General features: G+C 36.1%; 1 protein-coding gene across 1 annotated transcript in view; it reads left to right on the top strand.

Annotated features, from left to right (window-relative positions):
* The window catches only part of SUCO (SUN domain containing ossification factor), a gene marked incomplete in the record, with an annotated part of 59408 nt that extends 50597 nt beyond the window's left edge, over positions 1-8811 (top strand). Inside the window, 1 exon segment of the mRNA XM_072419937.1 lies at positions 707-8811. Coding sequence (XP_072276038.1) covers positions 707-1150 — 444 coding nt within the window.
* Between the last annotated feature and the right edge of the window lie 7532 nt (positions 8812-16343).

Raw genomic sequence — 16343 nt, 5'->3', positions numbered from 1 at the left:
CTAAATTATACTGACTAGTATTTAATGTCTTGACTATTTTGTACCTGAAATCAGGAAGTCTTTTTAAATCATAAACTGTTTCATATATTAAATACTTAAGCTTTGCTTTTCAATTTACAATCCTTTTTAGATCTACAAACCGCTATATTGTACAAGAGCTACTTTTTTGGGTACTAACTGAATGGAGAGTTTAGTTACATCCTCAGTTTGTTTGGAAATCTAAATGAGATTGGTAAACTTAAAGACACTGGCATTGCTCCAAAAGATTAGCCATTGTTCTCGTAGCTTGTCCACAAACTTCTCTTTGTTTTAAACACTGCAGTCGTCGTTAGACTTTCATATAAAACCTCAGGGATCATTGAAAGCGCAGTGGGATTCAAGGATCCATCATGGACTCCTAGGTGTCTACAGAACACATTAGTGACCTAGGAGTTGAAAGATAAAACCACCTTGGGTTGTGGGGAAAATGGGTACCACACACTAATCTTAAATGCCGAAAATTCTGATGAAGGCTGCAGTGCTTAAATATTGAGTCACTAGAAAATTAATTAAACTGCTATGTAAGCTTTGGAGCAATGGAAATCTCCTTTAAGAGATCTTTTAGATAGGACACATTTCACATGCAAATATTTCTACCTTGCACTATGAAGTCTGTGAGGTGTTCACTGTTTTGACTGAGGTTTTTTTTCTCTCTCCTGTCTTATAGAAAAAGCGATGCAAATATAAAACTGAAAAGATTGAAACAATAAAGCCAATGGATCCATTAAAAGCCCTTCCCAATGGGGATATCAAGGCAAGGAAACAATTTACGAATCAGAGGGACTTCTCAAATATGGGGGAGGTTTATCACTCTTCCTATAAAGGGCCACCTTCTGAAGGCAGCTCAGAGACTTCTTCACAATCAGAAGAGTCCTATTTTTGTGGCATCACAGCCTGCTCTGCCCTTTGTAATGGACAACCCCAAAAGACTAAAACTGAGAAAAGAGCCATCAAGCGCAGGCGCTCAAAACTTCAGGACCAAGGAAAGTTCATTAAAACTTTACTAAATACAAAGTCCGGGTCTATGCCTAGTCTCCACGACATCATCAAAACTAACAAAGATTTGACTGTGGGAACATTTGGTGTTACAGCGGTTTCTGGTAATCTATAATCATCACAGGGTTGTTCTTTTTATTTTTATTTTTTTTTTTCCTCTACGTCTGACTTTGGTACTACATAGGAGAAGATTCAGCTCTTGGAGCATATGCATAACCTGGCAAAAATTGGGCTTGGACAAAAACATGGTTCGTCTCCAGTTCCTGGACATTTTTGCACAAGGAAATGGGGCACAATTTTTTTTCTCTCCTAGAGATAATAAACTAGGATCAGTTTTTTGTTTAATTACTAGGGGAAAGATCTTTAAAACCCAGTTTTGTTGGGTAGAACTTAAGTTAACTTAAGCTCAGTTTCTCAGTCCCTTCCCTAATTTTGTTCCTGTACTTGCACCTTTCCATATTTATGTGCCTTCTGTCTATTTATAATGCCACTGGAGGTAAAAGCAACAAGTGTGAATGCAAAAATTAGTTTTTAAGTACCTGTATATATATATATTATATTTTTTTTTTATTTTATTTTGCTGTTTCAGAGCTTAGCACTACCATGTGTTAGGCAATTTTCCTGGAGGTAAAAAAAAATGGTGTGAGGTTTCAGGTGTCTTTTTGAATGGTCTTTGTGGTTGTTCTTGATCAGTTGACATTGAATTGTGCTGACTAAGTCAGTGATCTTTGGACAAAATATTTCAGCTTAGTGTTTTGACTGTGTGGCTAAACTAGTATGTTTAGACCTCACACCATGAAATCTGTAGCAAGTTCTTTTTTGTCAGGGTGTCTCAAAACTGACTTGGCAATTGTGATAATGTGAAGGTGTTAAAGCTGAATATACAGTCCTGAGCAGTGTTAAACAGTGCCATCTGCTGAACATCTTTACAAAATTATTACAGAATTTTTTGATAATGTGTTGGGCTTTGGTCTGTTTTTTGATTAGTAATGAGGTGGCAATGAAAAAAAAAATCTCAATGGAAAAAATAGTGATGAAGTTTTGACACACAGTAGCCAATTTGATCTGTTTACTTATTTTTGTGAAAGATTACTTTTGATTAGCTGCTGTGTGTTACTAAATCTTGTGCATTGTTCACTCACTGATTTTCAATAATATTGATAGCCATTTTATTCAAAACAAGGGTTCATCAGAAGATTGCCATGCTGATTAATTCCACATAATTCCTATGGGAATTGGTATTCCATTAAAAAGAAATTAATTTTGTGTATCATATGCCAAACTACAACAGGCAATGCAAGAACATTATGCTAAACCATGTGCAAAGTAAAAGCAGTCTGTCTCCCCCCCACACTTTATGCATGGTGTTTCTACATACATTTACGTCAATGCTTAGATTATGACTCTCATTTTACTTATATTGCCAAAAATAAAAAATGTAAAGATTTTGCACCATTTCAAAAACAGCTAAGGCTGCTCTATGGTACTAATGTTCTGCAATGTGTGAGGTTTATAGCTTCCCTAAAGTCTGCAACAGCATTTTTAAAAATTTTAGAAGTTACTTGGTAAATTCTAGAAGTTACTTGGTATTCTGGTAATTAAATAATGTGATAACATTTTTATAAAATGACAATTGTGATTTTTACCAAACCTTTCCAGATGAACTAATAAGGAAGTAACACTTTCCGTTAATGTTTGGTAAATTCACCACTTTATAAATATACCCTCAGCCTCTTTATTGGAATGCAGTAGTTCTAAAAATAAAACAAAATAAACAAAAAAAAAAAAGGCATCGTGGGTTTGGGTCCGGTGCTGGTGCTGGTACTGCTTGTACATAATCATTTCACTCCTCAGTCACCTGTAAGCTTTCTCATATTTATCCTGGAAGGATATTGCTATCCTTTAGCTTAGTATTGAAGTATAGTATGAATGCCTCTGTCATGCTGCTTATAGCACCTTTCCATTTTGTTTTTTGTTCTTTTTTTATCCCTGATGCTCTGCTGTAAGTGGCACTAGTCACTGATTTCCCTGGACAATAGGTAAATGTTTTTGGGTTTTTTTCTTCCTCAAAATGCGAGGCCTACTCAACTATTTAACTTAACTTCCACATGTTATAATGCAGGATTAGGTTTAAAAAATATATTAAAAAAAAATCAAATTAATGACAAAACAATTATTTCCATTCATACCCTAATTTTCCAGTCCCATTGCCAAAAGCAGCCATTCTTACCCAGATTCCACCAGAGGTTGCTAGGAGTTCTATAGCTGTGGCTGATTCGCCCCCCATTTGATGGTGCTTGAAAAAATTTGAGGCCACACTTGAAAGAGCCAGCATCATGAAACCAAAGATTTGTTTAGCTATTTTTAAGCAGAGGTGATTTTCCCTCTAACTCCCAACAAATTAGTTTTCAGCATTGGCTTCTCTAGACCTAAAAAATATTTCAAGGGTTACCTTGTGTATTAGGCAGACCTAGTGGATTGTGATGTCCCCAGACCTCCTACAGGAATTCTGGAAAAGCAAAGGATCTGAAATCTCCTTCATACTATTTCATTTGGAGATTTTGAATACTTGCCTTTCGCAGCATCTGGCCAGAAGACCAGTGCTGTCACTCGGCGCCACCGATGGATTTGTTAGACAGCCTGAGGGGATTTTGTAATCTTTAGGAAGTCTATGTACTATCCCTACTGCCAAATGAAAATAGAATTATTAATAAAATATACAGTCAATGGAAGTAGCAGTAGTGGAGAAAAATGTGCACTTATGACTACCCTTTGTAGTACCCTTTGTGTGTTTTATGAACTATATTGTGTCTTATATTCATAGGTGTTCCCTTCTCTGCAGTTATATACTCAATCCCTTTCTCTTTAACAGAATATTCCTTCATGCAGTAATATCCCATATCCCTTTCCAAATTAGAACTAGATTACACTCCAGTATCTGCACCTCACCCTATTTCACACTATATAGTTTTGTTGCACGGGTTATAGTATGTGTGAGATTGAGATTTGTGGTCACAATGCCCTGAATTTTATGTGATGATGATTCTGGTTAAATGTTTGCTAGCTTCTATAAAGTTCAGCTGTTTAGTCACAAATGAATTCCTTACCCTGAGTTATATCAGTCATGGCATGCTCATATGAATCGGTGGGCAGAATTAGTTGAAATTAAAAGGTCAGATTTTGTCTACTGCTTTATTCCAAAATATTGAAGATCATAGCACTGGGATGCATAACATTCTAGTAAAAATAGAAAGTTACATCTCCCATCGTTTAATAAGAGTCCTTAAACATGTGCAACAAATTGAAATATTTATTACCTAGAGAACTGAAGGCCTAGTTCAATGAACTTCTGAATCATTCAGTGTAACTTGTTTATTTGAATGCTTCCAGAAATCACCAGTCTGAGGTGTCTACCTCACATTTTGTGCTATGTGCACCATGTGTTCTATAACTATTTATTTAATTTTTTTTCCCTTTTTCTGATTGAAAGTTATTGGATAATAAAACAGTGCATATAAACACAATAGGAATGCTTACATGTGTTTTTAAAAAACATCCATGTAGACCCAGCCTTAGTGCTGTGTTTATTTATTTAATTTTTTGTCATTAATGACTTTAAAAGCACAGCCTACCAAAATTATATAACAGAAGTATATCAATTGGCTCAGAATTTTTATGCCTTTCAGTGTGGATATTACAGTCAAGTTGTGGCCGACAAGTGAAGTCTATCTACAGCTGTCCATGCATTCATACCACAGTCCAAAAGGTAAAACATTTTGAAATTAAAGCATGGTTCAAATAAAGTTAATAAGATAAGCCAACATTTTTTTCTCCTTGTATCAAAGTTTCTTGGTAGTCATTTATGTGTTTTAGAGCCTCTTCTGCACACACAAAAATGCATGCATTCTTTAGTTAACAGGTCAAACTCCAAGCAACTTTTTCTAGAAGCAATAAAAAACATTAAGCAGTGTTTGCTGAAATATTGACCATTGTTTTTGATGTCCATGTGTGTCATTAATCTCATGCTTTGAGCAAAAAGGCCTGTGGTGGTGCCCTGTACACAATGTACTTTATGTAATTGTTATGGTCCTCATTGCATCATTGAGAGTGAAAAGAAAGAGGGCACAGTGTGTCTGAATGTTTTGTATTTGAAGCACTGTTTTGTGTGATTTGAACAGACAAAACCACAATGTCATGTTCTTGCAATGTAACAGATAGGAAATGCTCCTAAAAAAATTTTGATCGTATTTGGGTCTTATGGGAAAATGGGCTTCAAACGCAATACCACTAGAATTTGCCAGGGTTGGCTTTTGGGTGCAGGACATGTGGTAGGGCACCTTGTAGCATCAATACTTTAAAAACTGTGACAATTTGCATGATGTATTTACTTTTATGCAATTTGTTCTGCTGGTCGGTGTTTGGGGGTGGGGTAATTTTAAGGTATCCAGACATCAGCACTGTCTTGGTGTGCTTGGTGACATTTGAAAGAGTTAGATATTCGTTAATACGTGACGACCTACTGCATGCCATGCATCATGGTGCATTTTGGCTATTAATCGCTGAAATTGTGTATCTGGGTATTTATTTTTTCTTTCTTTGTAGCCTATATTAGACATTTTGAAAACTGAAATACCTTTTAACCTTTTTTAGGTCCAGGAAATGAATTGTGTAATCACTTCTTCTATCTCATATCTACACAGATGAATGTCATGTTGTGGCAATCAACGGTGTTGCATTCACATAGTCTTCAGGATATAAGTACATTTACATTATCAGTTCATCAGTTTCAAGTTTTATTTTCCGGTTTCTTAAAGCGAAACTATAGGTACCAAATTAAACATTTTTAGTCCATCTTCTTCACTTTTGCAGCCTTTATGAAGGTAATAAATCAAATGTAATGGGCCGATTGGTAGGCAATGGCCAACCCCCCAATGTTTAGTCAGATACAATTAGTTCACAGTTGGACCATAGTTGGTGGGAAAGAGGACCTGTCTTTAGTAGTGCAGAGTCCCATTATAGCCTAACTATCTAACTATTAAAATTAATGTCAGGTGCCATACTCTTCCTACAAAGACCTTTTGTTAGCCAAAAAATGGCTTGTTTTCCTTGTAATCCCGATCTTGATTTCAATTATTATAATAATCTTGACTTCAGGTTAATCTGTGCTCTTTGATGCAAAGGCCCATCAACCTTCCCTCCCCACCCCAGGTAATACAAGTACCCTTGTATGTGGGGGCCTTTTTTTATTGGACAGAGGAGTTTTGGGGACAGATCACCCAAGTGAAATCAGGATTAGAATGGTACATCGAGCAGACTTGCTTAGTGGTAAAGGTGGCAGGAAATGTGTGGCATCATTAAAGCTTTCTTTTAAAGTTTAGAGATATTTACCTTAAGGGGAGTTTTCCTATTTTAGATTTGTAAAATATTTGCATTTAGAATGTTTTAATATTTTTTTGTGGCAGCCTATTGTATGTCCTTAAACAACCTGTCCAACTCTGCATGACTAAGTTTTAGTAGGGCCCAATGCTTTACATCTGCAACAAGTTACACTTAACTAAAAGGGTGACATTTGTAAGTAAAAGAAAACAGTTCACATATTAGTGGTGAATTTAATTGTGTGCAGGCTTCCTGATATAAATATTTTACCACTTGTCTCCACTTGTCACAAGAATGGGTACTGCAAACTCTGTTAAATATAAATAATCAGACTGGGGGCAGACATATGTTTTAAGGGGTATAGTTCAGAGGAGGTCTGTGCAGTTGGTGCCACAGCTTTACGTTTAGGTGATCTAGGGGTGGCCTACGCATATTTTATTTTTGAGGTCAACTAAAATTGCTGCCTTTGCTAAATTCTAATATAGCAGGTTTGTATTGAAGCTTACATTCTACTACTAGTCCACTCACAGGCTTGGTATATATTCCAGTTTTCCAGTTTGTTTTTAATGCAAATTCTAGCTTTTAGGTTACAATGTAGAGCACGGCTGTTGTAGGACATTTTAATTGAGATGTTTGTCAGGCTGGGAACACAAATATAGGAAAGTTTTATCTCTTTGCTCCAGTCAGTCCCACTCAACACATGCTGGTAAATTATCGCACCGTATACATTTTTACATCTTTTATGAATACTGCTAATATACAAAAGCATTCTAAAGATATCTAGGTGCACAGGTATGAATGCTAAACAATAGCAATGACCAAATATTTAAGACCTGAGAAGTGATGTGAAATGGTCTTTTGAAGTATTGTATATATTTTTTTTTTTAAGATTTGATAAGCTACAGAGAACGTACTTAAATCATACATATTACTGTTGGTGGTGAGCGTTTATTATGAGTGTGTATAGAATCCCATAGCAGTATGGTTAGCATGCAAATACTTTTTCTTGCAGCAATGCATTGTGGATCGATTTATCTTTATAAATGTGTTTTTCACATGCCAGTATATCAAGAAAAAGATTTACAGGGACAGACTATACATGCACCCCTCTTTCACTTTCATGCTGATTCATATATTTACTGAAATAAGTAATCGGTGTGAAAATGAGGCGGTTTTGGTTTACTGTGCATTCAATGCAAGAAAAATGTCTGATAATGACAGTACCGTATCAGCCCACACTTGCTTTTATTAAGCCCTGGTCTCCGTGTTTGCTTTTCAGGGCTATAAGGCTTTGTTTTTTAATAAATTATTACAGAAGGAAATGGGTATTTTATTCTGCAGTTAATCACAATCTAATAGTGTTTTTTTTTTTTTTATTTGGAGGTTGCTGTGGAAAGAAGTTTTTTTGATTGAATTACTGACCCTGAAACCAGTGCATTTCCCCCATACCCTCGGATCAACATTTGTGTGCACCTCACTTGTCATTTATACATTGCTGAAGTATGGCTGTATTACTGTTTATTAATGATACTTATATGAACACAGCTAAAGCTTTATATGTTGTTTTGTATGTGTGAGACTCCATTCTGGATGTATTAGGCTGAGGTAAGATCTGCTATTCCAGCTTTGGCTGATATTGTCATTCTTTACTGGTATCTGGTAATATAAAGAAGAACCAAATTACATGGCTGCTTAAATATCAAAAAAGCTGGCCAGACTCTACAATAATAGAGGACATCTTCCTATTAGGTCCTTTAGCAGCCTCTTAGAGAATCAACCCTGCATCACTCCTACAAGTAGCAGCGACTGATTATTTATTGCAACCACACTTCTAAGAATTCAAAGAATGATGGAATTTCTGGTTTAGCACTTTTGTAATAGACACAGAACTTTTTTAATTTTGTCTTCTGAAGGGTCCAATTCCTTAGAACAGGGTATGACAGATCTGTATCAGCTCTGAAACAAATCACATTGCTTAGGCTATATATATTCATATTATTTATTCTTAGAATCCAGAATCCTTGTCATTTGTGCTGTTCTATGTTTTGTTGGCTGTATTTTATAGCTCAATCATTTTTTGCTAGGTGTGTCATTTGTTTGTTTTACCTCTTGTTGCTAAATATTTTTTTTCCAACAGCTTGTGTATTCATTACTGTATTTGCTGCTTAAATGTAGTTTTACAGACACACGATATTGTGTTTTTCAGTGAGAGCGTAACATTGAAGATAGTTTGAGCACTCTGACATTAATTTTAGACTGGACTAGATGAAAATATGCAGGAAAAAAAGGAATTTTCATTTTTTTTTTGCTTAATATATGGTGAATCAAAGTGCAACTCCAGAGCCTTAGTGCAATTTAGAAACTGTGAATTTCCAAATAAATATGAAACACTTGTCTTTACTTTGTGTTTGGCTTTGTCTTTTATGTTAAAATACCATACATTTGTTATAATTTCAGATTTGTATCAGAATGAGGGAGATATACCTGCAGAACACATACATCATTGGTGCAAATTAGTCTGCTAATTGCAACATTCCAGGTCCGGCATTTGTTTTATATTGTCACTTATACTTTTTGGCAGCATGCAACAAAAAAGTAATCCCACAGTAAAGGCTTGTAGATATGGGCTTCAGACTAAAGGAGTGTTCACAGGAGGTTAAACAAGCAGTTTTTTTAGAGTTTTAATACTTAGAAAATATGAAGGAACTACATAGGCAGTAATTACAACACCTCCATTTGTGTGTACAATGTAGTAGATGCAAGATTAATGCTGGATGCTTGTAGTTACTTCTTTGGTAGGTGTTTGCGTAACTGAAAAGCAAATCAAAGCTACCCAAAGTGCTGGTACAAAGCTTCATTATTCAACTGCATAGAAGTGCTTTTGTATGGTGAAAGAAAGCAGAACAAATGCTAAAAAAAGCTCATGTATATGGCTTCCAATATGTCTCATTGTTCTTCCCTGCTATACAGAATTATAATTCTTTCCCATCATTTGTGTAAAATATTTACCTTTTCATATATAATCATGTATTTAGTATTTCTTTTTAGGAGAAGCTGCTAAAATCACAAAATATTACCATTTAACATTTAGACCCCTAATATGAATCCCAGGACCCAACATTCTCAAAAATGGTTGCCTGCCCCCTATTACATTATTGGGATGGATATCCCAGCCTATACACTTTGAAAGGAAAAGCTTACTTGAAATGTACACAATATGTTGAGCAAATGAGGATGTGTAGTGTATGAAAAGTATGAAAATATTTTGATGTATTCCAACTGAGCCACAATCTCTGGTATGTGATAAATACGCCCAACACTACGGTATAAGAAGAATCCCCATATTCTGATGCTTGCACCACCATGCTTCACAGTGTACTGTGGCTTGAATTCAGTGTTTGGGTGTCCTGACAAATTGTCTGCAGCCCCTATACCCAAAAACAATTTTGCTTTTTATGGGTCAACAAAATGTTGCATCATTTCTCTTTATGGCAGTCAATGTGTTCTTTGCAACAACCTCAGCACGTCTTTCACATTGGGACTTTGCAGGGACTTCTTGCCGATAGTTTGGCTTCACATAGGAGCCTTCTAATGGTAACAGTACTCACAGGTAGGTAACTGATTGAATGAATGACCTCACTAATTAAACACTGCTATTTTTTCTACAACCTAATATTCTCTTTTTTTCACGTTCTATAAAGGAATAAGACAAATTTTCCTCATGTTTTGATTTGGAATAGAATGTTTCAATGTATTTGTGTGTGAAAATAAAAGCTATTATAAGGATTTAAGCTTTATTCACTTTTTTTTTTTTTTTAAATACTCCTCTTCTATACACAACTGTATGTTAATCCAGCCATGTAGGTCTCCATAGGTAAATATTACACGATAACTTGTGTGAGGACAGCATAAAGCAAAGCAGAAGAGTAGTTAAATCAAATTGTATGCCCAATTTATATGAACTATTCCTGGGCAAGGTCGTAAACCCTAAAATTGGATTTACATCCTCTGAATTTTTAACAGTTCTTTTTTGAATTCCCTATTGTTTTTATTTTATTTCCACTCTTTTCATTCTCAGTTGAAGCATTATTAGTTGTAGTCTCTGGACTTTTATGTTTGATGTTATCCTTAGACATAGAAGGATTATGGCTTTCTATTGGTTTTCCACACTTGTCACACCAAGTAACTAGAACTCTTTGTGCAGATTCTATGTTTTCTCTATTGTCTTGTTCATATTAATATTTTTTTCATATACACATCTATTTGATGCATTTTATTTTACCATCTGTGTCAACATTATTTTTTGTCTGTAATGTAAAGTCCAAATCCAGCTATTTTTTTTTGGATCATGGTAAAGAGTTCCATATTTTTTTTTTATTCGTGCAATTCTTGGGCAGTAAGTATGGAGTAGTTATGGCTATATTTGTGCATCATTTAAAAGGTAACTGAACTTAAAAAAAAAAACAAACAAAAAAAAAATTCTAAATGACAGGAAATTCTTACGGTGCTTTCTGGAACAAGTGACCTGATGACAGCTGTACAAAGGTTGGATGTTACATCACTTTCAGCCTTCGTGGTCACCAAGGTAAGAAAAAGAAGTGAATCTCTCCGATAGACACACAGATTTGACTATAAATATGACAAGGTTCTAAAAATTCCTGCACTAGAATATAGTATTACCTCTGTATTTCTTGGTGCTGTTTCCCATTGTATGAGTTAATCAATGCTATTCTTCTCATGTGCCAATACATTTAATGACATGGCTGATCAGTGTTTCTGAAGTGTTTCATTATGTTTATAGTGCTGTGGTCTGTACAGTTACCTGCCATGTTCTTAATTTAATATTTTTTTCTTTAAATCATTGGCCTGTCAAATGGTGCAGAATTATAGCAGCAAGTGAACAGCCAGTTCTTTAAAGCAGACCTGAACTCAAACTTTTTACTTTACATAAAACGGTACACAGCCCTTTTCTATAAACTAAAATTCTTTTTTTTTTTGTCACGCATGTACAGTGAGATCAGCACTGAAAAGTACCTACTGAAAATAGTCCATGGAATGACCACCAGTGAACAGGTGACAGGTTCAGGGGTGCTCATTGGTGATGTTGTAGGGGGTAAACTGCTTTGATCCCACAGAAGGGCTACTTAAGCGTAAGTTGCTGAAAACAAAGACCTAGAACTAAAAGATTAGGAGAGCTAAGTGAATTGTCTGCATGTGAGGCTGATATTTTGGTTCTAGTCATACAGCTGAAGCAAGCGTATAGGTAAATATAAGGTATGTTGTGTGGCAGTTAGCTGGAGACCAAAGCTACAAACTTATTTTGGGTCAGCAATTCAGGCAAGCTGTATTTTTTTATAAGCAGATCAGTAATGACATCTCACATAATTTGTCAGTGAAAGGACTACTTTAATGCTATTTAAAAACCAAAGGATGTTCCTCACATTTGTTAAACTTGTTCAACCTATGCCACATCCCCTAATATCAATTTGCAAACAAACATTTTTTTACATAACAGGGTCAATGACCTTGGGACTTTAAAGGCATATATCTATTCACAATCCAGTATGTATCTTTTGTTAATACAGATGTTTATTAAAACATAAAAAATATGCACATTTACATGCTCCAATAATCAGTCTGTAGTTGTTACAAATAGGCTTATACCAGTTCAACGCGTTTCTCGGGACATAGTCCGCTCCCTCGGGAACATATTGGCTTCTGTTTCCACATTTAATTCCTTGATTGGACAGATAGATAAAGGGGGTCAGTTCTTTATTAAATAGGTTGATATATATCACTGATCTCTATCCTTTTCCTGTGTAAGGCTCTTAGAATCAGCATTAGGATAGTTTCATGCATCCAGCCATTTAAATAGTCCTGAGCTCTATCCTGTTCCAGTGCAACGCTTCCAGAACAAGCATTAGGATAGGTTCATGCATTCAGCCATTTAAATAGTCTTTGTTCTATGCCCCATCCAGATAATCTCCTCTGTGCAATCACCTCCAATGTTAGCATGCTTCAATGCTGACAACCAAAAAAAGGTGTCAGAACATGCAGTACAGCATTCCTTGGAGGGTAGAAGGGCTTGATGAGGATCAGTGTTCACACCAATATCTGTCCACCACCAAAAGCACCTACAGTGAGCATCAGACCTGGACAATGAGGCAATGTAAGGCTATGTACACATGTCAGATTACTGTTGCTGGAAACAATCATGAAAGATGACAGAGACAGATGAACGAACAAGCACTGTACACACTGCACCCTTCTGCTCTAAGGGGAGGATGAGTGAGTGGCATCCCTGCTGTACTCTCCAAATGGAAAAGCAGAGCCGCCACCTCCAATAATTGACATTGGGGGAATATTGAAAAAAACGCAGCCATTCATGTCGGGTACCATTGATTTGACTCTTTTAAATCATGCTGACGAGCTGAACAAAGATGTACAATGGGAAGAAGGCAAGCTGGGGAAGCAGCGTGACTGAAGGGATCTTCTGCCAACATCTTGGTGCCAGAGGAGTGGTCTTGCGAAGTCCATGCCTCAGTGGGTCAGATTTGCTTTTTTTGGAAGCCTTAGAGGGACGTGCATATTATTCCACCAACTGATTTAATGTTATGTCTAATTTTCAGGTAATACATTTTTATGACAATTGTAATGATAGAAAATGCAAACAAATAAATCAAGCGCTAAACTAATCATAAATTGTGGTGAATTAAAGACCAAAAATATTCGCAAAGGTAGCTGACGTAAAATTGTTCATGTGTTTTATAATGGAACATGTATATGCACCTCTGAAGAATCTGAAGCCTATGTGGTAAAACATGCTGAGTCTTTTATGTCTGGAAACCTTGATCATCGAAGACGGTAAACCACAACAGAAACACCAAAAGTCTAGTCTCATTTTCCTCTTAACATCTACATAAATCTCATTACAACATCTAAGAGAAAAATGTAATAATATAGGTAAATGCTGGAAGAATGACTGCTTTGGTTGTAGTTGCTAGCGTGTAGGACAAGGAGTATGCATAGTACAACAGAAGACACATAGAATGTGGTATTTACTGGCTTCCCTCAAAAAGTGTTGCTGTATATTACTTCCATATTCTCAACTAACCAGACATGTATGGCTGCTTTGCATTCAAATAAGTTCAGACCTTTATTGTGTACCAACTTGAAATGTTCTTGGCTACTGCTGGGTAAGCTGTGTAATACTGAAGCTGTATTACACAGCTTTAGAACATGTGTGATCTAGATGTCAGATGTGTTTAACTCCAGAGTCCAGAGACAGTCCACACATTGACAGACTTGCTTTTCTACCAGCTTTTTTTATACTTAACAATGACTTTTGTCAGATACTAGTTAGCAGAATGCTGCAGTTACAATGTAACCTGAAATACTTTGCGTTTGTTTTATTATCCTGTTACTTCAACGAAACCCATGTTGAAATTTTCATATTAGCCAAGAGAAACTTTGTTAGCTGAGGTTGACCCTTTCTTTTTTTTTTTTTTTTTTTATAGTCGCTGTGTAGCATGTTATTTAGCTTATAATTACTGGCCACTGCCTCCTTAAGGGTTACATTCACTGTCCATTGTTGTCTTTAGCAATAATAAAAGCCCAGCAAGAAATTTTCATATTAGCCAAGAGAAACTTTGTTAGCTGAGGTTTGACCTTTTTTTTTTTTTTTTTTTTTTTATAGTCGCTGTGTAGCATGTTATTTAGCTTATAATTACTGGCCACTGCCTCCTTAAGGGTTACATTCACTGTCCATTGTTGTCTTTAGCAATAATAAAAGCCCAGCAAGAACCAACTACATTCACTCTTCTGCCTGCTTACACGACCACAAATAATTAGGTTAAGGTCATAAATTTTAACTTCGGCCCATACATGCACAGGCATGTTTTAATCAGTATCGTTGTATAAACATTGGTGATTGTACCTGACAACTACCTATCACAGTAGAGATTGGCAGGTAGTCACAATACTAAGAGGCAGCTGCTTATTCCAGTCACCCCTCCAACTGCCACGTGTTTAGATGCCTGAATTTTTAGGATTAGATAACAAATATGTATTTTGTAAGTATGTTTATGTTTCATGTGATGGTTAATGTAACCCAAACCAAATTAGAACAGTGAGCAGTGCAATACTGATATCAACCAAATGTTTTTCCTATTCACATAAAACTTGCCATCAGGAACACTGGTTTAGATGATCTCACACTGCAGATATCCTAGGCACAGGAAGTACATTGTTGTTTTTAGTTGAAATTTGGAGACAGCATGCATGGAAAAAAATAAAAAATTCTCAAAAAAGAATTGCAAATATATATATATATATATATATATAAATTAAAAAAACAGCTTGCTACTAACAATATTTGGTGTTGAGGTTAATATAGTTTACTAAATCGGAGCCTGAATGAAAGATTGTAAGTATGCAACAATGAGCAATAGCTCCAGGCTAAATAACAGGGTGACAGATTTGAGCAGCTTGCCTTCCTGGAAACTTGTATTAGAGATCAAGAGAAGTGATTTGCAACCATGAGGACACTCGCTAACCTTGTGTGGAGTATTTTGCTCGTCGAACAGGCAGATGTGTAAGGTGGAGATATAGGTCCAGATCATCAGATGCGTTACTATAGTTAGAAGAAGTGGTTGGGACTTGCAGTGTGTATGCATTTGGGGAACTTGCATCCAAACAAATTTGCTAAGTTGTGTGAAGATGTGGGGGTTTCAACCCCAGTCACTGCAACCCTGGAAAAGAAGCCTATCTTGTAAGAAGTGGAGAGGTTAATGCAGGAAGGCAAAACATGGCTTAACTGGTATAAGAGGGAATGATTTGGGGTTCTATAGTCCTGGTCTGATTTCTTATTGGGGTACAAGTTATATTCTAAAAATGGTTGGCACCTAAATGGAAGGTTGTCTGCTGTGCTTGGGTGTGATTAATGGTAACATTGGAGGAATATTCAAATTAGGATTGAGGGGAGACTATTGGGCTTTGACGGGAAATAATTCCTCTACTGTAAACAAACATTGGCAAGCACAGCACTATTTCTCAAGAAATATGGTAAATACAACTGGTGACTGCAACAGTGAATTAAAGTGTGTGTTCACAAATGCCAGAAGTTTGCCAAGAAAAACAGATGAGTAGGAATCATTGTTAGTTAAGTACTGTACTATGATTTAGTTGGTGTTGCTAAATCCATGCTGTTAACATTCTTGATTATAATCTCTTTCCAAAAGATAGAATGAAATGCAAATGTGGCTGTGTCTGTGTTTATGTGAGATGTGATCTGCAACTGCATGTGAAAGAAGGCTTTATTAATGGTGAGTGTGATCAGCTTTTTACAAAGACAGAAGTGACTGCACAGTACTGATGACTGATATTAAGTACCCTGAAATTGACTAATGTAATTGCACTCCTGAAACAGCAAAAGGCTGGAAATACAAGACAATCTTGGGTACAAGTTATCAAAGTCACAACTTTTATTATGCTCTGCTTGTAGGTAATGTGTATTGTGAGTAGTGTTTAGATTGGGATAGTGATTGAAAGGTTTAAGTTGCTGCTAGGTTACTTTTTGCTGTCTGTGTACCATTGGGCAAGGTTCTCTTTTCCCTCACTTTCAGTTTCAGTGACAGTGGTCAACAGCACAAATGGGGAGGCAAAACTTTCCAATGGTGATTTATTTCAAAAACTAAAAATATATAAATCCATAGAAGAGATCAACTGTGAGAGTCATAATGTGCCATTAATCAGCGAGATAAGAGGTTTGCGTGGAGCATTGGGCCCCAGCTGAAAATGTAGTTCCCAAGAATGAATGTAACCAGCAAAAGAGGCTCATCTCTGTGCTGCTATGCTTAAATGGGTCTGCAGGATCGTAAGCATTAGGTACAGTAAAGAAGAGCACCACACTATATCTAACTAAGTTCAGCAAG

This window comes from Pyxicephalus adspersus, chromosome 8 (assembly GCF_032062135.1).
Source record: "Pyxicephalus adspersus chromosome 8, UCB_Pads_2.0, whole genome shotgun sequence".
Classification (NCBI taxonomy): Eukaryota; Metazoa; Chordata; class Amphibia; order Anura; family Pyxicephalidae; genus Pyxicephalus; species Pyxicephalus adspersus.
The sequence above is the reverse complement of the archived record's forward strand: the minus strand, read 5'-3'. Positions and strand labels throughout refer to the sequence as shown.